The sequence below is a fragment of the Bos javanicus genome, chromosome 21 (genome assembly GCF_032452875.1).
Source record: "Bos javanicus breed banteng chromosome 21, ARS-OSU_banteng_1.0, whole genome shotgun sequence".
Classification (NCBI taxonomy): Eukaryota; Metazoa; Chordata; class Mammalia; order Artiodactyla; family Bovidae; genus Bos; species Bos javanicus.
This window is the reverse complement of record NC_083888.1, coordinates 41,709,392-41,735,179: the sequence shown is the minus strand read 5'-3', so window position 1 is coordinate 41,735,179 and position 25,788 is coordinate 41,709,392. Positions and strand designations below refer to the sequence as shown.

At 38.5% G+C, this 25,788-nt stretch overlaps 1 protein-coding gene across 4 annotated transcripts in view; it reads right to left on the bottom strand.

Moving 5' to 3' along the window:
- The window catches only part of NUBPL (NUBP iron-sulfur cluster assembly factor, mitochondrial), a 328,827-nt gene that overhangs the window by 77,130 nt on the left and 225,909 nt on the right, over positions 1-25,788 (bottom strand). For 3 of the 4 annotated variants that reach the window (XM_061394101.1, XM_061394104.1, XM_061394105.1), the window contains 2 exons: positions 24,799-24,919; positions 19,878-19,960 (listed from right to left, as the gene is read on the bottom strand). In XM_061394101.1, the coding sequence (XP_061250085.1) occupies positions 19,878-19,960; positions 24,799-24,919 (204 nt within the window). Of the gene's footprint in view, positions 1-7,035; positions 8,869-19,877; positions 19,961-24,798; positions 24,920-25,788 lie in introns of those variants that run through there. The other variant, XM_061394102.1, reaches the window with a different exon arrangement.

Sequence of the window (25,788 nt, the reverse complement as noted above, 5' to 3'; positions counted from 1 at the left end):
TATTCCTCTCTCCATACCCGTTCTCTCCCAGGGCCCATCTCCAGGCAATCACTGACCTACCATGTCTAGTCGGTATGCATTTCCTAGAACGGTATGTACATAATATTACACAGGTTGTAGCCTTTTTTTTCCCTGACTCTTTCATTTAGCACCATTATTTTAAGATTTAATAATTTAAGAATTCATTTTAATAATTCAAGATTTAATAATTCATTCCACTTTATTGCTAATAAGTATTCTATTACAGAGTGGTGGTTGGTGGTTTAGCAGTAAATCACATCTGACTCTTTGTGACCCCATGGACTACAGCCAACCAGAATCCTCTGTTCATGTCACAGTCAATCCGGTTTATCCATTCACCTTTTGGTGGAAATCTGAGTTCTGTTCAGCATTTGGATATTATAAATAAAGATGCTAGGAATCAGTTCAGTTCAGTCATTCAGTTGTGTCCGACTCCTTGCGACCCCATGGACCTGCAGTACGCCAGGCCTCCCTGTCTATCACCAACTCTGGAGTTTACTCAAACTCACATCCATTGAGTCAGTGACACCATCCAACCATCTCATCCTCTGTCGTCCCCTTCTCCTCCCGTCTTCAATCTTTCCCAGCATCAGGGTCTTTTCAAATGTGTCAGCTCTTCACATCAGGTGGCCAAAGGATTGGAGTTTCCGCTTCAACATCAGTCCTTCCAATGAATATTCAGGACTGATTTCCTTTAGGATAGACTAGTTTGATCTCCTCGAAGCCCAAGGGACCCTCAAGAGTGTTCTCCAACAACATAGTTCAAAAGCATCAATTCTTCGGTGCTCAGCTTTCTTTATAATCCAACTCTCACATCCATACATGACTACTGGAAAAATCATAGCTTTGACTAGACAGACCTTTGTTGGCAAAGTAATGTATCTGTTTTTTAATATGCTGTCTAGGTTAGTCATAACTTTTCTTCCAAGAAGTAAGTGTCTTTTAATTTCATGGCTGCAATCACCATCTGCAGTGATTTTGGAGCCCCCAAAAATAAAGTCTGACACTGTTTCCCCATCTATTTGCCATGAAGTGATGGGACCTGATGCCATGATCTTTATTCTCTGAATGTTGAGCTTTAAGCCAACTTTTTCACTCTCTTCTTTCACTTTCATCAAGAGGCTCTTTAGTTCTTCTTCACTTTCTGCCATAAGGGTGGTATCATCTGCATATCTGAGGTTACTGATATTTCTCCTAGCAATCTTGATTCCAGCTTGTGCTTCATCCAGCCCAGCATTTCTCATGATGTACTCTGCATATAAGTTAAATAAGCAAGGTGAGAATATACAGCCTTGACATACTCCTTTTCCTATTTGGAACCAGTCTGTGGTTCCCTGTTCAGTTCTAACTGTTGCTTCTTGACCTGCATACAGATGTCTCAGGAAGTAGGTCAGGTGGTCTGGTATTTCAGTCTCTTTCAGAATTTCCCAGTTTATTGTGATCCACCCAATCAAAGGCTTTAGCATAGTCAATAAAGCAGAAATAGATGATTTGGGGGAACTCTCTTGCTTTTTTGATGATCCAGCAGATATTGGCAATTTGATCTCTAGTTCCTCTGCCTTTTCTAAATCCAGCTTGAACAAGTGGAAGTTCACAGTTCACTTACTGTTGAAGCCTGGCTTGGAGAATTTTAAGTATTACTTTGCTAGCATGTGAGATGACTGCAACTCTTCAATAGTTTGAGCATTCTTTGGCATTGCCTTTCTTACAGATGGGAATGAAAACTGACCTTTTCCAGTCCTGTGGCCACTGCTGAGTCTTCCAAATTTGCTGGCATATTGAGTGCAGCACTTCCACAGCATCATCTTTTAGGATTTGAAAAAGCTCAACTGGAATTCCATCACCTCCACTAGCTTTGTTCATAGTGATGCTTCCTAAGTCCCACTTGACTTCATATTCCAGGATGTCTGGCTCTAGGTCAGTGATCACACTATGATGATTACCTGGGTCATGAAGATCTTTTTGTACAGTTCTTCTGTGTATTCTTGCCACCTCTTCTTAATATCTTCTGCTTCTATTAAGTCCATACCATTTCTGTCCTTTATCGAGCCCATCTTTGCATGAAATGTTCCCTTGGTATCTCTAATTTTCTTGAAGAGATCGCTAGTCTTTCCCTTTCTATTGTTTTCCTCTATTTCTTTGCATTGATCACTGAGGAAGGCTTTCTTATCTCTCCTTGCTATTCTTTGGAACTCTGCATTCAGATATGTATATCTTTCCTTTTCTCTTTTGCTTTTGGCTTCTCTTCTTTTCACAGCTATTTGTAAGGCCTTCTCAGACAGCCATTTTGCTTTTTTGCATTTCTTTTTCTTGGGGATGGTCTAGCTCCCTCTCTCCTGTACAATGTCACGAACCTCCGTCCATAGTTCAGAAGGCACTCTATCAGAGTCCTTAAATCTATTTCTTACTTCCACTGTATAATCGTTAGGGATCTGATTTAGGTCATACCTGAATGGTCTAGTGGTTTTTCCTACTTTCTTCAGTTTATGTCTGAATTTGGCAATAAGGAGTTTATGGTCTGAGCCACAGTCAGCTCCTGGTTTTGTGTTTGCTGACGGTATAGAGCTTCTCCGACTTTGGCAGCAAAGAATATAATCAATCTGATTTCAGTGTTGACCATTTGGTGATGTCCATGTATAGAGTCTTCTCTTGTGTTGTTGGAAGAGGGTGTTTGTTATGACCAGTGCATTTTCTTGGCAAAACTCTATTAGCCTTTGCCCTGCTTTATTCTGTATTCCAAGGCCAAATTTGCCTGTTACTCCAGGTGTTTGTTGACCTCCTACTTTTGCATTCCAGTCCCCTATAATGAAAAGAACATCTTTTTTGGGTGTTAGTTCTAGAAGGTCTTGTAGGTTTCAAAGAACAACTTCAGCTTCTTCAGCATTACTGATCGGGGCATAGACTTGCTTTACTGTGTATTGAATGGCTTGCCTTGGAAATGAAAAGAGATCATTCTGTCGTTTTTAAGACTGCATCCAAGTACTGCATTTTGGACTCTTGTTGACTATGATAGCTACTCCATTTCTTCTAAGGGATTCCTGCCCACAGTAGTGGATATAATGGTCATTGGAGTTAAATTCACCCATTCCAGCCCATTTTAATTCGCTGATTCCTAAAATGTTGACATTCACTCTTGCCATCTCCTATTTGACCACTTCCAATTTGCCTTGGTTCATGGACCTAACATTCCAGGTTCCTATGAAATATTGTTCTTTATAGCTTTGGACCTTGCTTCCGTCACCAGTCACATCCACAGCTGGGTGTTGTTTTTGCTTTGGCTCCGTCTCTTCATTATTTCTCCACTGATCTCCAGTTGCATTTTGGGCACCTACCGACCTGGGGAGTTCATCTTTCAGTGTCCTATCTTTGCCTTTTCGAACTGTTCATGGGGTTCTCAAGGCAAGAAGACTGGTTTGCCATTCCCCTCTCCAGTGGACCACATTTGCTAGGAATGTCTGTGTATAAATCTTCATATGAATATATACTTGCTTCTCTTGGTAAATAACTAGGAGCAGAATAGTTAGATTGTTCAGTAAGTGCATCTTTCACTTTTTAAAAATGTGCCAGACTGTCTTCCAAATGTAAATGTACTATTTTATGTTCCCCACAACAGGGTATGAAAGTTCCAGAGGATCCACAGAGTATCACATCAACACTTGATGTGGTCAGTCTTTTTCATTGTATCCATTTTCATAGCTGTAGAGTAACCTCTCATTTTGAGTTTTTTGTTTTGCTTTGTTTGCATTTCCCTGATGACAAAAGGTGTTGTGTATTTTTCACACTACTTTCCAATGGTATCTCTTTTGGTGAAGTCTCTAGTCCCATTATTTACTCATTTTAAAGGAAATTATTTTTATTTTTTAATATAAATTTATTTATTTTAATTGGAGGCTAATTACTTTACAATATTGTATTGGTTTTGCCATACATCAACATGAATCCACCACAGGTGTACATGTGTTCCCCATCCTGGACCCCCCGCCCACCTCCCTCCCCGTACCATCCCTCTGGGTCATCCCAGTGCACCAGCCCCAAGCGTCTTGCATCCTGTTATCGAACCTGGACTGGCAATTTGTTTCTTATATGATATTACACATGTTTCAGTGCCATTCTCCCAAACCATCCCACCCTCTCCCTCTCCCACAGAGTCCAAAAGACTGTTCTATACATCTGTGTCTCTTTTGCTGTCTCACATATAGGGTTATTGTTACCATCTTTCTAAATTCCATATATATGCATTAGTATACTGTATTGGTGTTTTTCCTTCTGGCTTACTTCACTCTGTATAATAGGCTCCAGTTTCATCCACCTCATTAGAACTGATTCAAATGTATTCTTTTTAATGGCTGAGTAATACTCCATTGTGTATTAAAACTGGGTTTTCTGTCTTCTTATTATCAGGTTATAAGAGTTCTTTATATAGTTTAGATACAAATTCTTTGTCAGATATTTTGTATAAATATTTTCTCCCAATCTGTAAATTTCCTTTTAATTTCCTTAACTACTGTTTTAATTTCAAATAGCTGTTTTAATTTTTATGAAGTACAATTTTTGACTTTTTCTTTTACAGTTTTATAGCAATTTTCTGTGCCATATTTAAACAAGTTTAACTCAAGATGATGAAGATTTTTCTCACATCTTTTCCTTTTAGAAGATTCATAGTTTTGGATTTTGAATTTAGGTATATGATCCATTTTGACTTAATTTTTGTAAATGCATAATGTATAAGCCAAGGTTCATTTCTTGGCAAAAAGATGCTTGACTGAGTACAACTGCTGAAAAGATGATCTATTCCTCATTGAATCACCTTCGTACTTTTGTTGAAAATCAAGATATCATATCTATATATGTCTATTTCTGAAAACTCTACTCCCCTTCTCCCCTTAAAAAAAACTTCCGGCTGTTAATGAACTTAATTTTTACCAAGAGGTGCTTCAAATACAGTGGTGGACTTATTTGATATATATCTCCATATATTCTTCAGTTTTAACTTTATAGGATTCTAGAAAGGTATTCAGTGTTTCCAAGGAGTCTGTTTAGGGGGATTCTTCCCCTGTTTGGAATGCAGAGAAACAGAATTCAGATAAAAGTTTTAAAACAACCCAAAAAACCAGTAGCTGGATTAAAGTACATGTGACCACAATGGGTTACCAAATACCCTACCCCTAAATTAAATGGACTTGCTCACCCATGTCCAAGGTAGAGGTGGACAGCTTTGGGCTTCCCAGTAGCCTACCTTGGAAAGCTCAGGATTTGGCTGAAATCAGAGACAGAGATAGGAAGCAATCTGCCCGTGAGTCACTCCTCTTTCCCTGGGATGGAGCAACTGGGGGAGTGAGAGAGTCAATTCCTAGGTAGAGGCAGGTTGATAAGAAGTCCGGGGTCCCTGAGGAGAAAGGGGTCTAGGCTCTCAAGGAGGAGAAAAGGATAAACGTTATTTCTACATTGCTTTGGCTTAGTCTATATAACAATGTATCTTGCTGGAGGACATGTTTCTCCTTAACAAGAACCTTCTGACTAATCCTGTTATCTTAAGACATATAATGTGGGAGTGGGTCTGATGAGACCTTTCTATTGTCAGTTCTGTTAGGTAGGTAGAATAGGAAGCAGAGTCCAAAATGGCAGTGGCTAAAAGACAAGGAAGGGAAAAGCCCATGAAAACAGAACAAAGGAAGGTCAAAGGAAGGTCCGAGGACCAGAGTGAGGACATCAGGTAGAACAAACGGCACTCCTGGCTAGCCCAATTTGCATAGGGCAGGCCCAGGGGGAGGGAAAAACATATAAAAAGAGGAGCCAAAGGGCTCTCTCTCTCTCCTGTGTGCTGGCGCGCTCCTCCACTCTCCTCTTCCCGTCTTCGGGTTGGCATGCCCTCACGCTTTGAGGATGGATTCTCCTGCTATCTTCTAAATAAAATAGAGGTGTAACACTGATTTATCTAAGAGCTATAACACAGTTTGTCCAAGACCCAAGAGCTGTGATGCGCTGAGGGCTTTAATGTCCGTCATTCCAAATCTTTGTTGTGACGAGACAGAACCGAGGAGCATACACTGGCCTGAGAATTCTAATCTTGTTAATTTAAGATGTATGCTGTCAGAGTGGGTCTGGTAAAAGTATTAAAGGCCTTGATAAGACTAGTGAGTGAGGGCGCTCTCTGTCCCCCTTCTGATGTCTATGTCAGAAGCTTTCTCTGTCCTCTTTCACTTTAATAAAACTCTGCTACACAAAAGCTCTGGAGTGATCAAGCCTGGTTCCTGGTCCCGAAGATAAATCTTCTTCGGAGATCAGGAATCTGACATAGCTCACTGTAAGCTATCAAGAGTTTGTCTTTCCCTCCTGGACTGGTGAATGGAAATTTTCTACATTCTATGGAAATGTGAAGGATGAGAAATAACTATTACTTCTAGCAAGAGGCAGACTAGCTGTGCTTGATAGTCTGTTTGAAGTCAGCTCCCTGAAGCTTAGCAAAGGCTACCAGGGGCAAAATTCTGGAATAAGCTTCATTACTGCTCCCAGAGCTACTTTCCCTTCCTTCATTTTTGAACCTGGGTATAAACTCCAACCACAGTTATTTTTCAGTGACTTACCTGGAAGCATGTGCAGAGACTTATAGGTGAGGGAGAAGGGAGCACATTATTACATATGTGAATCTTCTCTAAGTCACATATTTATGAGTAAACTCTTTCTCATTTTTCCATCAGATGTATTAAATTCTGGTACACAACTTTAGGCACTTCTGGAAGCTTATTTAAATTATTCCTTTTCCAGGAAGGGTTAAGCTTGGTTCAACTACTTGCTTTTTTGGTATTTTGAAGTACTCAATGATTATCCACATCGGCCTTCTTCCAAAAAGAGAATAAAATACAATTACATATCTACCACCTAAAGTCATTTCTTCTTTTTCAGAGTGATGAATGATGATTACTGTGTGTCCACAAATACTTTTATTCATGATTTTAATTAGCATGGATAATTTGGTCCAGAAGACTTCAGTTCAGATATAGCAGCACAAGTTTGTTTTTTTAAATTATACTTTTATTTTTATTTTGAGGTATTTGTAGATTCACATGCAGCTTATAAGGAATAATACAGAGAAATTTCATTGTGCCCTTTACCAGTTTCCTCCAGTGTTAACATCTTGCAAAGCTATTGCACAATTTCACAACCAAGATACTGACATTGATATAGTCATGATACAGAACACTTACATCCTCCAAAGGATCTCTCATATTGCCCTTGTACAGCCACAAACACAATTCCCTCCCCCATCACCAATCTCCTCCTTAACCCCTGGAAACCACTCATCTGTTCTCCATTTCTATAATTCTGTCATTTCAAGAATGTTAAGTTGAATCATATGGTACACAACTTCTTGGGATTACTTTTTCATTCAGCATAATTATCTGGAGTTTATCCAGGTCATTGCATGTATCCATACTTTGTTCTTTTTCATCAATGAGTAGTATTCTATAGTATGGATATACTACTGGTTGTCGAACCATTTACCCAGTGAAAAACTTTGGGTTGTTTTGGCTATTACAAATAAAGCTGCTAAACTATGCAAAAACATTTATGCATAGTTTTTTTTTTTTTTGTGAACATAAGTGTGCAAAAACATGTTTATAATGAGATATAACTCTTTACCTAATTTTCTGGCTGCTTAACGACAGAGCAAAGAAACTCACGCATCTGCCAAAGGTCACAGACCATCTCCTTAGAGTGAGGATTAACTACTAAACTCTTATCAGTACTTACAGCTTTATAACCTTGGGAAGCCCTTGACTCTCTCTCTCTCTCTCTGAGCCTCAACCAGACAAGATGTTTTTCAAGGTGTGTTCTTTGAAATATGAACTTCATGAAATGCTCCTAAAGGGGAAGGGGAGGTGGGAAAGTTAATGGTCAAATAAGTTGAAGAAATTTTGAACACCATATTCACATTCCTCTTTTGAAATAAACAAATGCCCTTTGGTGTACAAAAGGAAGGATCCAGTATCCAACTGCCCAAGTTCAAACCTCTACTTGCTAGAACAGTAACACTCAGTACAACACTTAACTTTCCCACATCTCAACTTCCCCATCTATAAAGCAGAGATAACAACAGTACTCCACTCAAATCAATGAAAGATTAACTATAAGGACACAAGAAAACCCTTGATAAATGTTAGCTATCATTATTATTGCCATCATAATCAAAACAATCAAAATATTTATAATTTTGTTAAAAATATACATGCCCAGACCCAGATTCATAAAGTCTAGAGGGAGAGTCTATTCTAGATGAAGAAGTAGAAGTTCATCTGTATTAAGAAAGGGTCCAAGATAGTACTAGATGTAGGATTCAGACCCAGACCACACTGCCTGATGGAAAGTTGTCATACTCAGGTCCATACTCATACTCAGTAAATCCTTTAACTCTATAGTCCTGCAGAAAGAGCAAGGTTCTCTCCTGAATTGAAGGTTGGGCTTGTAATATTAACTCATGATTCCTTGCCTTGGGATAGTTCAATAAAATAAAATGCAGTTCTGGGATGCTGGCACACAATAGCTTTCAAAAATATTCCTAAGCATTAAAAAAAACTTTTTTTTAAATTTAAGCATTGGTATGTAAAATTTTTATTTGTGAGTCATTGTTTAGCAAATCAAATCTGAAGACTGGACATTATTTCTTTAGAAATACAAGAAAATAATTATGATTGCTATTGTTTCTGTAGGTTTCACCACCACACTGCTGACTTCCAAAGGCCTTAACTGTCAAAGACCAGGCAAATTTCCAAGACACTTGGGGAATGACTCTGGAGGTGGTGGTAATCTTCTTACCACTTCAGTAGCAATCCTTAGGTAGGCTTTGGCCTGGAAAAGAATAGATTTATTTGCTGTATATTTCTCCCCAGTACACATCAAGTGACTCACAAACTGCCATCGCTGTCTGCTGAGTTGAACAGAATGTGATGAAATTCAATAGTGAGAAGATACTGCTGTGAACATTGCGGGCAGGGCAGAGGAGAAAGGATTTTAGGTTATTTGGAGGGTAACTTTCTGAAGAAAAAAAAAAAAATCAATATTTAGTAGCAGCAATTACTGTTTTTCAAACTCTAATTCCTGTTTCAGCAAACTAGCAACCCAGTCCAGCTGCAGAAAAATTACACCTTCCTCTTCTGAAAAGTTGATATCCTGAGTGGGATACTGCCATACTTCTTTGGCACTAAGAGTTGTTAGTCATTTTTGAAAAGACTATCTATACCATCCTAGGTTGATCTTCAGAAAGCATTTTCATCATTCTCTTTGGGAATGGTGTCTGATACCAGCACCAAGCACCTACCGGCTCCTCCATCCAGTGAGATTTAAGCACCATGCAAGAATTCCTAGAATCAGTTGTCACATTGTCCATCTCTACGACCCCAGTACAACATAACACAAAAAGCAGCTCCCAAGCATCAAGTGGGCCACAACTGACCTAAAGCCTGCACAGTCCAGTTAGAACAATGGTCATGGCATTTGTATTTCAAAGTTTTAAACAATTAAAATGCAAATACTACTTACTTCTTCTACCTTATCTATAAAGAGTAACTGTAAGACAATAGTAAGATTTTCTAAAACTGTTAATTTATACATTTATATACTTAAGAGTTGTGTAGATACTAATTCTACTACCCCTACAACCAGCACCACTTGATGTAATGGTAATAGTTAAAATTTACTTGAGTACTTAATAACAGTCAAGTACTATTTCACTTTATCCTCACAATTATCGTAAGGGGTAAATTCTGTCATTATTCCCACTCTATAAACAAGAAAACCAAGACTCAGAAAGATGAAGAGTATTGTCCACAGCATCACAGCTAGTGTGAGATGAGCTGGGCTTTGAACACAGGCAGACCAGTTCCTTGACTCTGGATGGTAAAAGAACTCTTTGAGGCTTCTTTACTCTGACTATCAATCCTAAAGGAAATCAGTTCTGAATATTCATTGGAAGGACTGATGCTGAAGCTAAAACTCCAATACTTTGGCCACTTGATACAAAGAACTGACTCATTGGAAAAGACCCTGATGCTGGGAAAGATTGAAGGCAGGAGGAGAAAAGGACAACAAAGGATAAGATGGTTGGATGGCATCACCGACTCAATGGATAGCAAGCTCCGAGAGTTGGTGATGGACAAGAAGCCTGGCATGCTGCAGTCCATGGGGTCACAAAGAGTCGGACACAACTGAGAGACTGAACTACTAACTGAACTTAACTGAACTACCCTGACTTGATGTTTAACCGTGTTTCATACATCTTGATTATTTTTAAAAAACTATACTCAAAAGTAAATATTTCCTCCATAGACCCTTGTGTATTTACATTATGAAGTTGATACAACATAATTAGAAATCAGCATTTTGAAAAGGAAAAGAATTATTTTGATATATATAATTATGTTGGGTTTTCCTGGTGGCTCAGACAGTAAAGAATCTGCCTGCAATGCAGGAGACCCAGGTTCGATCCCCGGGTCAGGAAGATCCCCTGGAGAAGGGAAAGACTACCCACTCCAGTATTCTTGTCTGGAGAATTCCATTGACAAAGGATCCTGGCGGGCTACAGTCTGTGAGGTTGCAAAGAGTTAGATACGACTGAGTAACTAACATTTTCACTTTTTCATATAATTATATACATATACTCATATATATATATATTATAATTTTGTGCCACAAAAAAGAAACCCATATTCGTAACTCACATCATAAATTTAATATTTGTCACATATTATATCAGAAAGAAGAAGAATATGTATACACACATATAGCTACCTTTATGTGTGTGTATATGTGTACATGTATGTATCTGTGGATACATAGGTATTATATATACATATACATAAAAACAAGGGCCTACTACATGGCACACGAAACGCTGCTCAATTTCTGTAATAACCTAAATGGGGAAAGAATTTGAATAAGAATAGGTCTGTGTATATGTTAAAATAAAAAATTTACTTGCATTTCCCCCTGGGAGTTGGGAATGAAAAGAGTCAGTCATGTCTGTTATCTCTCAATCAACATGCTGGAAAACTGTTCATTAAGGAAATTTTAAATTATGCTAATTACAACAATGACACACATTTAAGTGTATATTGTCTATATATATATTGCCAGGCTACTTGTTTCATTGTTGAAACATACCATATATGATTACATAAAATATATGTTTCACATTACTACTTTACACCTTACATTTTGGCTCTACTTCTTGAAAAAGATCCAATGATTATAAGCAGAAATGTTTGACTTTAAAAGGAGTAATTGGTTATTTATGTTAATATTAATAATTGATATATTTGGGTTTGTATTTATCAAGTTTTTGTGGTCTCCTCAAAAGACCAGATTTAATTTCATATTCAACCTATATTAACTTCTTTTCTACTAACTTTTAAAAATAAATACTTGACTCCTTTTCTTTATAAGTTATATACTTAGTATTTGTCAGTTTTTGATCTAGAAACAACAGTGTAATTTAAAAAAAACGAATTACAGAGTAATTTTATTTAATACTTTAAAGATCTACCTTGACTATGTAAGAAGATCACACGTAAATGTACTTTCACACGCTACTTTTTCACTGGTGATATGTATTTAAATTTCTTTAAAAATACATGCATGGATCCTAAGTGCACACAGCAATGCAAGTGTACAAACTGAACACACTCTGTAACTCAACACCCATGTCAATAAGCAGAATACTGTCAGACCCCCCGAAAAAAAAGAAAAAACTATGTTTGTTCCCTAATAGGTGAATTATATTTTATTTTACCAAGAAAGTGTTAAAATTTCATTTACATTCTTCTTTTAAATAAAAGAATAGCTCTCAAAGCATGAATAAGACCTTATATGTTTTTACTGAGTACATACTGTACGAAGTACTAGTATAAGTAATCACACAATCTCATGGATATAAAATAAACACCATTGGCTCAACATGGATGAAGAAACTGAGCTTGTCTGCTCGGTCACAAAGTTAGCAGGATGAAGAACATTCACAACTGGATCTGCCTGACTCCAAAGCCCAGCTCCTTCTAGCATATCACGTGGGGGCTGTGTGCTGTCTCTCAGTTGTGTCTGACTCTTTGCAATCCCATGGACTCCCACCAGGCTCCTCTGTGCAAGGAATTCTCCAGGCAAGAATACTGGAGTGGGTTGCCATTTCCTCCTCCAGGGGATCTTCCTGACCCAGGGATTGAACCTGCAACTCCTGCATTGGCAGGTAGATTCTTTACCACTGAGCCACCTGGAAAACCCACCACATCACAAAGAAAGTGAAAGTGTTAGTCACTCAGCTGTGTCCCACTCTTTGCGACCCCATGGACTGTAGCCCGCTGGGCTCCTCTGTCCACAGAATTGTCCAGGCAAGAATACAGCAGTGGGTTGCCATTTCCTTTTCTGGGGGATCTTCCCAATCCAGGGATTGAACCCGGGACTCCCACATTGCAGACACTCTACTGACTGAGCCACCAGGGAAGCCACATCACACATTAAACAGTAAATTCAAAATACAAGTAATTCTAATCAAAATGTACTGTCTAAAAAGGGTTTCAATCTCTGCTGTAGTCACCAGAAACAACAGATTTTGCTTTAAAATGGAAATAACATATACTTCATAAAGAAATATTTCTTTTAAAATGAAAGTGTGCTTTTCAGGACTTTCCTGGAAGTCCAATGGTTAAGATTCTGTGCTTCCACTGCAGGCAGCACAGGTTCCATCCCTGGTTGGGGAACTAGGTTTCCACACGCTGCACAGTGTGGCTCCCCCCCAACCAAAGTGCTTATTTTCACCCATGCATTTTTATAAATATTAACACCTTTTATCTCCTAGTAGCTTTTTTAGGTATTTAAGTCTAATATTTTACTGTGTAAATAAAAGTGCACTAAAGCAAGCTAAGGCCATCATTCTATAATTTCTTAGTTCTTACTTACATTAAAGTAGAGATATAAACCTATCTCAGTATACAAAATAAAGATTCTATAATAATCAAATTTGCTACATTTAACCTTTGCTTTTTAATGGACCATCCCCAAGCTTAAACTTTCAATAAATCACACTGAAAGTAACAATTAGATTGTCATTTGCTGAGAAATCACTGAAAGTGCTTAGTTTAAGTTTCAATTTCCACAAAACTGTTGAGATTGAATTTTTTCAGCCAATGAAGATTCATTCAACAAATACTTTTTGGTTCTTCAGTTGACTTCAGTTCAGTTGCTCAGTCGTGTCTGACTCGGTTCTTAATGCAAGGCATAGTTTAGGGAAATCTGTGGGATGCAATGATAAAAAAAAGGGAGGCAGAAGCACTCTCTGGTAAAGAGTTGGGGCCTTAAGGTCAGACAAGTAAGCTTTAAAATCCTAGTTCCATTACTTATTAGCACTGGCCTTGGGCAAGTGAATTAACCCTTCCAGGCTTGGTTCCATTATCTGTAAAACAGTTATGATAATAGTATCTACCTCAAAGGGCTTGGGGGCATATTAGGTAAGAATAAAGTATGTGAAGTACTGTAATACAAAAAGTAAATAATGAATGATTGTCTACTATTATTACTATTATGACCTCAAGTAATTTACAATCCCATTGAAGAGTTCATATTAACATATCCTTTTGGACAATTTTCCTGCCTGAGGACTAAGTAAATTAAATCCCTTCCCTTTGTTTTATCTATCATTACCAAGTAAAGGCACTGGATGACAACCAAAGAACACAAGCTTTACGGTGAGCTTTTCCCCTTTGTCTTTGTTTTTAAAGATGTGAAGGTCTAGTTTTCCATACACAGTCATTTCATATTAAGATTCAGTTCAGTTCAGTCGCTCAGTCATGTCCGACTCTTTGCGACCCCATGAATCGCAGCACACCAGGCCTCCCTGTCCATCACCAACTCCCAGAGTTCACTCAAACTCACGTCCATCGAGTTGGTGATGCCATCCAGCCATCTCATCCTTTGTCGTCTCCTTCTCCTCCTGCCCCTAATCCCTCCCAGCATCAGAATCTTTTCCAGTGAGTCAACTCTTCGCATGAGGCGGCCAAAGCATTGGAGTTTCAGCTTTAGCATCATTCCTTCCAAAGAAATCCCAGGACTGATCTCCTTCAGAATGGACTAGTTGGATCTCCTTGCAGTCCAAGGGACTCTCAAGACTCTTCTCCAACACCACAGTTCAAAAGCATCAATTCTTTGGCGCTCAGCTTTCTTCACAGTCCAACTCTCACATCCATACATGAGCACTGGAAAAACCATAGCCTTGACTAGATGGACCTTTTTTGGCAAAGTAATGTCTCTGCTTTTGAATATGCTATCTAGGTTGGTCATAACTTTCCTTCCAAGGACTAAGCGTCTTTTAATTTCATGGCTGCACTCACCATCTGCAGTGATTTTGGAGCCCAAAGAAATAAAGTCTGCACTGTTTCCACTGTTTCCCCATCTATTTCCCATGAAGTGATGGGACCAGATACCATGATCTTCGTTTTCTGAATGCTGAGCTTTAAGCCAACTTTTTCACTCTCCACTTTCACTTTCATCAAGAGGTTTTTAGTTCCTCTTCCTTTCTGCCATAAGGGTGGTGTCATCTGCATATTATGAGATTATAATGTAGAAATTATAAGACAATAAGGCTTCTACTTACCTTTTAAAGCCTTTACCAGGTATATCTTACAGCATAGCTTTTAACATCCAATATTAAGACTTTTACTTGACAAACAGAATGAAACCACAAGATTAACGGTCAATCATAGGTTCATCACTGTGTCCTGGACTCAACCAAAGGCAAAAGGTAGAAATAGTTGAATGAACAATTATAATTACACACACCAGAGGAAATGCTATTGAACTTAAGAGTTCTGAATCCTAAGTGTCCACTCTCTCTCCCTTCCTCTATTGCTTTCTCTGGCTATTTTATACTATTTATATTTATAGCTTCAATTACTCTCATTTCCTCAGTTGTACACATAGTGAAAAAGTGAAGTTGCTCAGTCATGTGACCCCATGGACTATAGCCTATCGGGCTCCTCTGTCCATGGGATTTTCCAGGCAAGAGTACTGAAGTGGGTTGCCATTTACTTCTCCAGGGTATCTTCCCAACCCAGGGATGGAACCCGGGTCTCCCACATTGCAGGCAGACGCTTTACCGTCTGAGGCACCAGGGAAGCCCATGGTGCACATATGCAGATGGTTTTGACTTTTGGTTGAGTAGGTAGTAGCCACTTGGAGCTTTTTAACTGGTACTCTAGCCCCTCCCAACTTTTCCAATGATGCCTCAAATTCAATACATTCCACACCTTTCAATTAATCATTATGTTTTTAAATATAACTGGAAGAGTTAAATTCCTAATGCCTAATTTTAGAAGATTTTATGGACAGAGAATGAGAGCCCTGGAACCTGGTGCTGAGAGGAGGGATTAATTAAAGATAGACAAAAGAAGGAGGAATTAGTAAGAAGACAATAAGCTAAAGATGAAACTTTTATTTATTAATAAATTTGCCTGTAGCAAACCCCTAAAAGCTAACAATGAAAAGTGTCAATCTAAAGGGCTATGCTATGCTAAGTCACTTCAGTCGTGTCTGACTCTGTGCAACCCCATAGATGGCAGCCCACCAGGCTCCCCCGTCCCTGGGATTCTCCAGGCAAGAGTACTGGAGTGGGTTGCCATTTCCTTCTCCAGTGCATGAAAGTGAAAAGTGAAAGTGAAGTTGCTCAGTCGTGTCCGACTCTTAGCGACCCCATGGATGGCAGCCTAACAGGCTCCCCCATCCATGGGATTTTCCAAGCAAGAGTACTGGAGTGGGGTGCCATTGCCTTCTCCGTCTAAAGGGCTAAGAATTAACAAATAATTTGACATATTCCATCCCATTAATTTTTATAGAATTTATCACGTTTGCAAGTAAACACTTCTTTCATTCTTTAAATGAAGACATTCAGGTAGAATGGGCACTAAGCTTCCATGCATATGGCAGAATCTGTTGAGATGGCTGAAACCAGCTTCTGAGAGCAGATTTCCATTTAAGTTCACAGGGGAAAAGGGAAGGGGATTATTAGAAGGTAACATTCACCATAAAAGTCATCAGAAGGATCCTAATTCCAGGACTCAACAACAGTTTCCTAATGTCTAGGAATTCCTGATGTCCTAGTAAAATCTTTAATGCTGAGGCTGAGAACTCCATCCTCATCTTATGATTCAAATTCTGCTGATTTTTAGATGTCACCAAAGAGTGACATTTACCTGAAGCTATGTAAGGGGAAGGGCATAAATGGGCTCAACCCTTTGATGAAGGGCGGAAGAAAGACAATTAGTACCATGACAACTTTCACAGGACATTTCAGAAGACATAAATACTCATAGCTGTATTCTACTTGGCATTTTTCAAAATATTTTCACATTATCATCTCATTTAATCCCTCTCATTATGATATAATTTACAGACAGAGAGAAAGGTTCAGAGACATGAGGGAACTTATCTAAGGTCACACTTAGGAAGTAGCATTCTTGGTAATGAAATCCCAGGCTAATATTGATTAATGCTTTGCTTTTCATGCAGAGACCTTTTGAGAATCTAGTAACTCTCTTGTTCAATTTCCCAGAAAAATGCACATTCATACATTCTGGATATAACTTCAGGGGAATTCTCAAACCCAGGTTAAGATATTCTGTATTATGGCTGCCACTGTGCACACCAATGGGACCACCCCTCTTATCTAGATCTCTGTAATATGAAAAGGAGGTGAACTGAAAGCCAGCCTAAATATACACAATAGACAGACACTGAAGCAAGCTTGCAATTAATTGAGAAGGGAAGCAGATACTGCCTTGGGAAGAGGATGCAAGCCTACAGTTTCAGAGCTGAGTATGGAAATAGCCTCGGGTACTATCTTGGACAAATTCCTTACTGCGAATGAATCTCTACTTCTTCATTTGAAAAATGGAGATTATCAAACATACCTCACAAATGTGTTATGAGAATCAAATTAAGAGAGTATGTTGTATTTAATGCACTCAAGTACTGTGCTCATTTCTTAGAAGGAACTGAAGAAATCATAGCTATTAGTAGAGGACTCAGAAGGTGAGTAGAGAAGGAAAAGGCAATCCACTCCAGTATTCTTGCCTGGAAAATCCCACGGACAGAGGAGCCTGGCGGGCTACAGTCCATGGGGTCGCAAAAGTCGGACATGACTGAGCGGCTAAACCACCAGAGGTGACACAATGAAGAGGACAACATTTAGAAGGAAGAGAATTGCTTTTTAATCACATCTTGGCATCTATCAGTTCTGTGACCTTGGAAAATTATTTAGCTTCTATGAGTCTCAGTTTTCTCAACTGAAAAATGGGAACTATTTATACATTGTATTAAGTTGTTGTGAGCATTGAAAGTATATAGATGCCTAACAGTGTCTAACATACTATAACTGCTATTATTGTTAGAAAGATGGTTAATAACAATGAATGTCTGCAATCTAAGAGTAGGAAACAATAACTTCCATGGAAACAAAATAAATACAAAGCTCCATTTTCTAAATCTCTTTTTATGGACATGTCTGAATCTTAAAAAACTGCTCAGAAGTCTTCATATGTAAGGCTGACAATGTGGTGTGTGAAATTCTCACTAGTTTTAGCTGAGACTTCACCAGATTAAGTCTAGCCTAAACCACAAAGGGGTAGCTTGCTCACATTACCATAAATGTCAGCCAGCAACAGTAAAATAATAGATCTAATTTTACGTAAGTGTAAATGAGATTTAAAAAAACATGTAACCAAAAAACTCTACAAACACTGTTGTTTAGAGCTTTAAATCATATTGCTTTTTGATGGCTGCTATATATTCTCTGTTATGTTACATTCCTTTAACTTTCTGAAATGTTTTTGCTTTTGGAGAATCTCAAAGAAAAAAAATAATGGACAGGAGGGAAAATATTTTAAAACCTAAATTCATAATTGAAATAAACTACTAGACAATTATTCTTATTGAAAAGGATTCACCACTACATATCTTTAAATAGGCTGCTCTCAGGAGGCATTTAAAAGTATTTGACTTTAAAAACCCTCAATTTTCATACAACTTTTCATTCACTGCATAAAGTACACTTACAGTAGATGAGATTGCCATGCTTCAGTTGTGAAAGCAATAAAAGGTTATGTTTTTTGCTTATCTGAAAGATTTCAAAGAAAAGACTGAAAAGGAAATTTAACATTTATTACTACATAAGAGGCAGAGAAAGGAAAAACAAGGATATATACAATAGTAAGTTTACTCAGACATCATATCCCAGCAACTCAATCGCCTGTACCATAACTGTCGACCCTTAAGAAAGAGAAAGGAGCTCTGGGTCCTGAAAGAGATAGTTCAAAATGAATCTACTTGACCAATCTCAGACTCCTGGTTGTCAGCTTTGCCCTTATTGTATTCACAGTTCTAACAAAGTCTGGCTCCTTTGTCTTTCAGTTCATACAGGATTAGAGGGAGCAAACTAGAATGAAAGGGGGAATAGTTATGGGTGGACAAAGTAACGGTACTCTAAAGCTACATTTATTTGGTATGGGAAAAAAAGAAAAGCTAAGAGGACTGATTGAGGCTGTTTGGCAAAGGAGCATAAGAATTACATTAAAACTGATACACCAGTCACTTTCTAACATAAACAGCAACTGCTACTTAGGAAAGGAGAGATATATATGACTTTATTATATATGATTATATATATTATGTATATAATAAAAGTATTATATATAATAAAATCATACACTTATGATTTTATTTCTATTTTAAAAAGAGTAAAATAAAAGAGCCATGACAAACCTAGACAGCATATTAAAAAGCAGAGACATCACTTTGCTGACAAAGATCCACATAGTCAAAGCTATGGGTTTTCTAGTAATCATGTATGGATGTGAGAGTTGGACCATAGAGCACCAAATAATTAATGCTTTTGAACTGTGGTGTTGGAGAAGACTCTTGCGAGCCCCTTGAACTGCAGGGAGATCAAACCAGTCAATCCTAAAGGAAATCAACCTTGATTATTCACTGGAAGGACTGATGCTGAAACTCATACTTTGGCCACCTGATGCAAAGAGCCAACTCACTGGAAAAGACTCTGATGCTGGGAAAGATTGACGGTGAAAGGAGAAGAGTGTGGCAGTGTATGAGATGGTTAGATAGCATCACTGACTTGGTGACATGAACTTGAGCAAACTCTGAGAGATAGTGAAGGACAAGGAAGCCTGGTGTACTGCAGTCCAGGGGATCACAAAGAGTTGGTCACAACTCAGAGACTGAACAACAAAAGAGTTGACACTTAAAGGCAGTGAGCTTCAGCAGTCTTTGAAAAATCTATCTGTACCACAAATTATATTAGATAATGAAACACTATTAATTTTCCCACCTTACCTCCTCAATCATATTTATTAAAATAAATGCAGTGAAAATTCAGTCTCTAAAGGTTTATACAGTTTCCCTACATTCAACTCAATTTTTTCTTGTATTTGGTTTCCTTCTCTCAACAATCAGCCGAACTTCTAACACTGAAATAAAATAACTTGAGGCAGTTAGATATTGCTAGCTAGCAAGAAAAGAATTTTACAAATTTCCATTGTTCATGTTCAAATTTCCATTGTTCATTGTTCATGAGAAAACTGGTTGGGTGATGATTCTTTGTAGTTGGGCCTGTTCAGTTGATAATTCAGAATCAGCAATGGTACGTCTACCTTATAGTAACTTAAAGAAGCTTTGATTAAGTTAACTAATATTTGGTTAATACATTCATTCCCAATAGACAAACTTGATCTCCCCAACCTTCTTTCTATGTATCAAAAAGTATATATCCTGTGAAAATAAAAAACATATTTATAAATATAACTTACCTCATCACTTTCAGGCTGTGAAAACACAATCGGCTGGCCTGTATCTGAGGCTTCCCTTATGTTAAGATGTAAGGGGATGTCTCCTAAAAGAGTCCACCAGATATCCATTAGTACCACAAAAGCTTATACAGGCATTTGAAATTTTACTCTTTGAACTGCAGAAACAAATTGATTCAAATCAACCTGAGTTATGACTATCCTCAAATTGCTAAATTTCTGAAAAACAAATTTCAAATGAAACTTAGGGACAAAATAGTCCTTTTGAGGGTAATATCATGATTACATTTGAAAGCAGTGTGGCAGTCAATCAAGGAATAAGATCTCTGATTTATTCTTTGCTGGAGGTCTTCCAGCAAAAATGACCTGGAAGACATTTGTAAATTTTTCTCCCTGTAATAACTGATATAGACATAATAATATGATATAGACATATCTTGCCACATAATAACAGGAAACTGAAAAGGAAAGATGAAGAGGGAAAGAAGTTTTTAAAAAGCACAACAGAATAATCTTCCTGATAGTGGCAGATGGGTGAGCAAAGAGAACTGTTGAAAAGCAGGGCAGACTTGTTAGTTCAACTACCTGCCTCTTTATCAGATAGAATTATTTTTATTTTATTACATATCAATCTATATAGCAGTATACATAACTTGTGAACTTGAGCTCTCAGGAAATAATAAGAACCTCCAATATACAGACTTGTGTATGTGTGTCTTTCCTGAGGATATATTAGGTAGTAGAATTCGGAGGAAAAATGCTCTGATCCATCATCCAATTGATTCTTTCTACCACACCATCACAAGTAAAGCTGAGATTTAAAATGCAGTAAATGCAGTAGAAGAGTTGACTTTCATGCTGCTCAGCATTCTTAGAACCACTTTAAAGTCCATGCAAAGGTTATCGAAACATGTATGTATGTGTGTTTTACATAAAATATTCATTCAGTACCATGTCATTCAGTGTAAACAATGCAGAAGAAGAATGTGTTACAAAGTTACAAACCTACCACAATTTATATTATGAAGTACGGAGTAACAGATATGTCATGTGCCTCTTATCAGCATATTTTGAGATCTTAGCCAACTCTCTTTTCTAAGTGTTCAATAGACAAAAATGCATGAATATTTCAATAACCACGTAAAGGCTAGTTTTTCAGTACATTTGATGTCTATTCTATAGATCAACTTTGGACTATAGGAAGCTGTCATGTGGGAAGCAGGGGAAGATATGTTACAGAAAATATTTAGAAACCCAAAAAGTTTTCTCTCTTGATTTATGAACTGCCAGTATATAGTAAAGAATCTTGAATGCTTTCATTTCCACCACAGTAACAGAACAAAACAGTAAAATCGTCTCCATTATATAGCCAGCTTGTTCATTGTTGTTGTTCAGTGCTCGTCGTGTCTGACTCTTTACGACCCTATGAACTGCAGCACGCCAGGTTTCCCTATCCTTCACTATCTCCCAGAGTTTGTTCAAATGCAAGTCCATTGCGTCGGTGATGCCATCCAGCCATCTCATTCTGTCACCCCCTTTTCCTCCTGTCCCCAATCTTTCCCAGCATCAGAGTCTTTTCCAATGAGTCAGCTAGTGACATCATTTCTGCCCTCCAGAGACTCACAATCCGCAGAAGAGGAGAATAAGATGAGGAAAACCTTGTGAGAAAGTAGATGGCACAGTGAGAGCAGCAGTGGACTAACAGCTGTGCAGAGAGAAAATTTAAATAGGGTGAACGTAGTGAGAGTTGCTGAGGTTCAGTCTGGCCTTGAAAAGTATTTTTGAAGGGCTAGGGCTGAAGGAAGCACATTTCAGAGACATAAGGTAAAGAGGTTTCTGTGACATGATCTGAGACCTTAATTACTATGTATGCTGCTGCTGCTGCTGCTAAGTCGCTCAGTCGTGTCCGACTCTGTTCGACCCCATAGACGGCAGCCCAACAGGCTCCTCTGTCCCTGGGATTCTCCAGGCAAGAACACTGGAGTGGGTTGCCATTTCTTTCTCCAATGCATGAAACTGAAAAGTGAAAGTGAAGTCGCTCAGTCGTGTCTGACTCTTAGTGACCCCATGGACTGCAGCCTACCAGGCTCCTCCATCCATGGGATTCTCCAGGCAAGAGTGGTGAAGTGGGTTGCCACTGCCTTCTCCGAATTACTATGTATAAACTGTCCCTATAGCTGAATACAGGCTTTCCAGGTGGCTCGGTGGTAAAGAATCCACCTGCCCAGAGGGATAGGGTGGGGAGGGAGGTTGGGAGGGGAGTTCAGGATTGGGGGGAGATATGTATACCTGTGGCCCAATCATGTTGATGTATGGCAAAAACCATCACAATATTGTAAATTAATTATCCTCCAATTAAAATAAATAATTTAAAGAAAGAAAAAGAATCCACCTCCCAAGTAGGCTCGATCCCTGGGTTGCCAAGATCCCCTGAAGAATGAAATAACAATCCACTCTAGTATTCTTGCCTGGGAAATCCCATGGACAGAGGAGCCTGGAAGGCTATAGGGTCGCAAAGAGTCAGACATGACTGAGTGACTAATAACCACCACCACAAGCTGAATGTGGATAAAATTCTGAAGAGCCATTTTACCAAATAAACCATTTGAAACACAGCTCCCTAGATGAAAATAAGAGGCAACAAGAGGGTCAGTAAAGGACAAGTAAGAGTCCTGGGGGTGTCACCCACCCAGGAGGTCACAGCTGTGAGAGTTCCTGATTTTGGTTCCTTGTTCCCAATTCCAACCTCTTCATCATCAGAACCCCTGTTTCAGTTCATGCGAGAGCCCTCTGGGCCCCACGATCACATTAAAGGGAGCAGATGTGCTCTACATTAGAACTCTAAATTAGTTTTCCCGAAAGAGTTTGAGATACAACAGTCTATCGCACTAGCTGAGTTTCTCTGATCAGTAATCAGTGTTTCTGATACATTTTTAGGGTAACTATACATTTGATTTGCAGGGCTTCCCAGGTGGTTCAAGTAGTAAAGAACCCATCTGTCAATGAGGGAGACATGAGATGCAGGTTCGAACCCTGGGTCGGGAAGATCCCCTGGAAGTGGGCATGGCAACCCTCCAATATTGGCAGCTCCAATACTGCAGTTGCCATTGGCAACATGGCAACTCCAATATTCTTACCTGGGGAATCCCATGGACAGGAGCCTGGCAGGCTACAGTCCATAGGTGGGCTACAGTTCATAGGGGCACAAAGAGTCAGACTTGACTGAGGGGACTCAGCATGCATGCATACATTTGTGAGCTGTTGGTTAAAATGTAACTTCCATATGTAGGTTTCTCTAGGAGACGTGTTTCAAATTCTAAATAAGTGACTTAGAAAATCATACCACCCATTCATAAATTAGGGAATTATAATACTGTCAGCATAATTCAATAATGCCATTGTAATTACACATTTACTTTATATATAAGTGAATGTCAATCTGCTGTTATTATGCAGATTTGGGAAACTGAACTTCCTAGGTTAGTTAAATGAGAAACAGTTTCAGAATAAAATTAGTATCTTTAATTATAAAAATGTATCAAAATATATCATTAGTATTCACCTGGTACTGTGGTAGCTGCTATAGTACAAATGCATAAAAACAATAATACATTTAACATCAACTTTTAGAAAACTAATTATAATAAAGAATGTTTTTAATTCCTTGATCTCTAAGGAATATTAATTGCTAACTACCTAAAACTGATAATTCACTCTATGACTGCATTATTTAGCAGCTAACATCTGCCTTTACCCAGAATAGAAACTCATATGCAGAATATCAAAACATGTTCCCTAAAAAGTCCATTAAGTTGCTTGTGGATTTAAAAAAAAAAATATTTTATCTAAAATCTGTGTTTTCCCCACATCTATCCTGGAGAAGGTTCCATGTGCGCTTGAGAAAAAGTTGAAATTCATTGTTTTGGGATGAAATGTTCTACAATACAATAATGTAAAGTAAAAAAGAATAATAATAATAAATAAATAAATAAAAAATAAAATCTGTGTTTTGCTCCTTTAACATATGATTTTACTTCTCCTTCAATTACTAATTAATTCTTCAGTTCAGTAACATGAACAGTATAGACAAGGTGAGTTTCAGGAGCCATATTTCATAGACACAGCATAAAAAGATTACAGAAAACAGTAAATAGCGTTTTTTCTAGAGCAGAGGACTTATACATTCAGAACTGATGAGGAAGGCATTTCTTCACGCACATCAAGAACTGACACTTCCAAAGATTGCCACAACATATGAAATAGGTATTTCTGTATACGTCTGCTCAGTTGGTAAAGAATCTGCCTACAATGCAGGCGACCCTGTTTCAATTTTGGGTCGGGAAAATCCACTAGAGAAGGGATAGGCTACCCACTCCAGTATTCTTGGGCTTCCCTTGTGGCTCAGTCCACAAGAGTCCACCTGCAATGCAGGAGACCTGGGTTTGATCCCTGGGTTGGGAAAATCCCCTGGAGAAGGGAATAGCTACTCGCTCAAGGATTCTGGCCTAGAGAATTCCATGGGCTGTATATAGTCCATGGGGTCACAAAGAGTCAGACACTGAGCGACTTTCACCTTCACTTTCTGCTTATACTAAGAGATGTCTTCCCAACTTAGCAAACAAACTGATGACCATTATTTAAAATGTGGACTTCAAATCAGAGTACTCAAACCACAAAACTTTCTTTGCAAATTCAGGTTATGGGCAGTTTTCATCTATAGCAAGAGTTATAATTGGCAGAACAAACCCCCTATTCAAAATGTGTTCCACTAATGAAGTGTCACAAAAAGCCAAAGAAAGGTTAACACAGAGAAGTGCGCTATACTAACTTAATTCAAAACACAAAGCCAAAAGCATTTCACCATTCTGAGATGATCTTCATCACCATGCTCTTTCCTTTGCAAATGAATATCCGGTGGTCTTACCTAGAATATCAAGATCAAGGGTCCGTGCTAGTCTCCTCGCACCATCAGCACCAAAAATATGAGTTTTGTGTTTACACTTTGGACACTGGAAAACACTCATATTTTGGACAAGGCCCAGAACCTAGAATAATAAAGACACATTGAAATCAAAACAAAATTAAACTGAATTTCAATCCGTTATTTCAACAAGCTTCTACTGTGTGCCTACTAGGTTTCAGAGATACTATGATGAATAAGTAATGGTCTCTGCTCTCAAGCAACTCAAGCTAGTGGGAGGGCAAGACAGATGCCATTAACTCAAATAATGAGATAAGTGCTAAAAAATTATAAATGATGGGGATCAAAAATTCTGTTTTGGAAGAATAAGAGGGATGGATCTCTGGGTTTCCCACAGAGAACTGTTTCTTCAGGTTGAGTGTAAGAAGAGGGGTTGAGGCCTACAGCAGGAATTCTAGGCAGAAGAAAAGGGCAGAAGCCAAGGCAGTGAATTTTGATTTGTAGGGCCTATTTTGGTTGCAGTCCAGTAAAGGTGACAAGGCAGAAATTAGTTTGGTAGAAAGGTCGAGGTCAGATGCTAAGGTGATAAATGCTATCCATGTATTTGAGATTTCATTTTTGAAACAACAGAGATGGCACTGAAGAGGCAGTGATACACAGTCAGATCTGTTTCAGAATTTTACTTTGAGGTCAACATGGAAAAAATAAGCAGGAAGCAACAAAAGAAAAGACACAGTTAAGAGGCTAACTGTGGACAAAGCCTCACAGTAGAAAACAGCTAAGAAATGTTGTTGTTCAGTCTCCTGATCGTGTCCAACTTTTTGTGACCCCATGGACTGCAGCATGCCAGGCCTTCCTGTCCCTCACCATCTCCCAAAGTTTGCCCAAGTTCATGTTCATTGTATCAGTGATGTCATCTAGCCATCTCAGCCTCTGATGCCCTCTTCTCCTTCTGCCTTCAATCATTCCCGGCAACATATACTGAGTACTTAT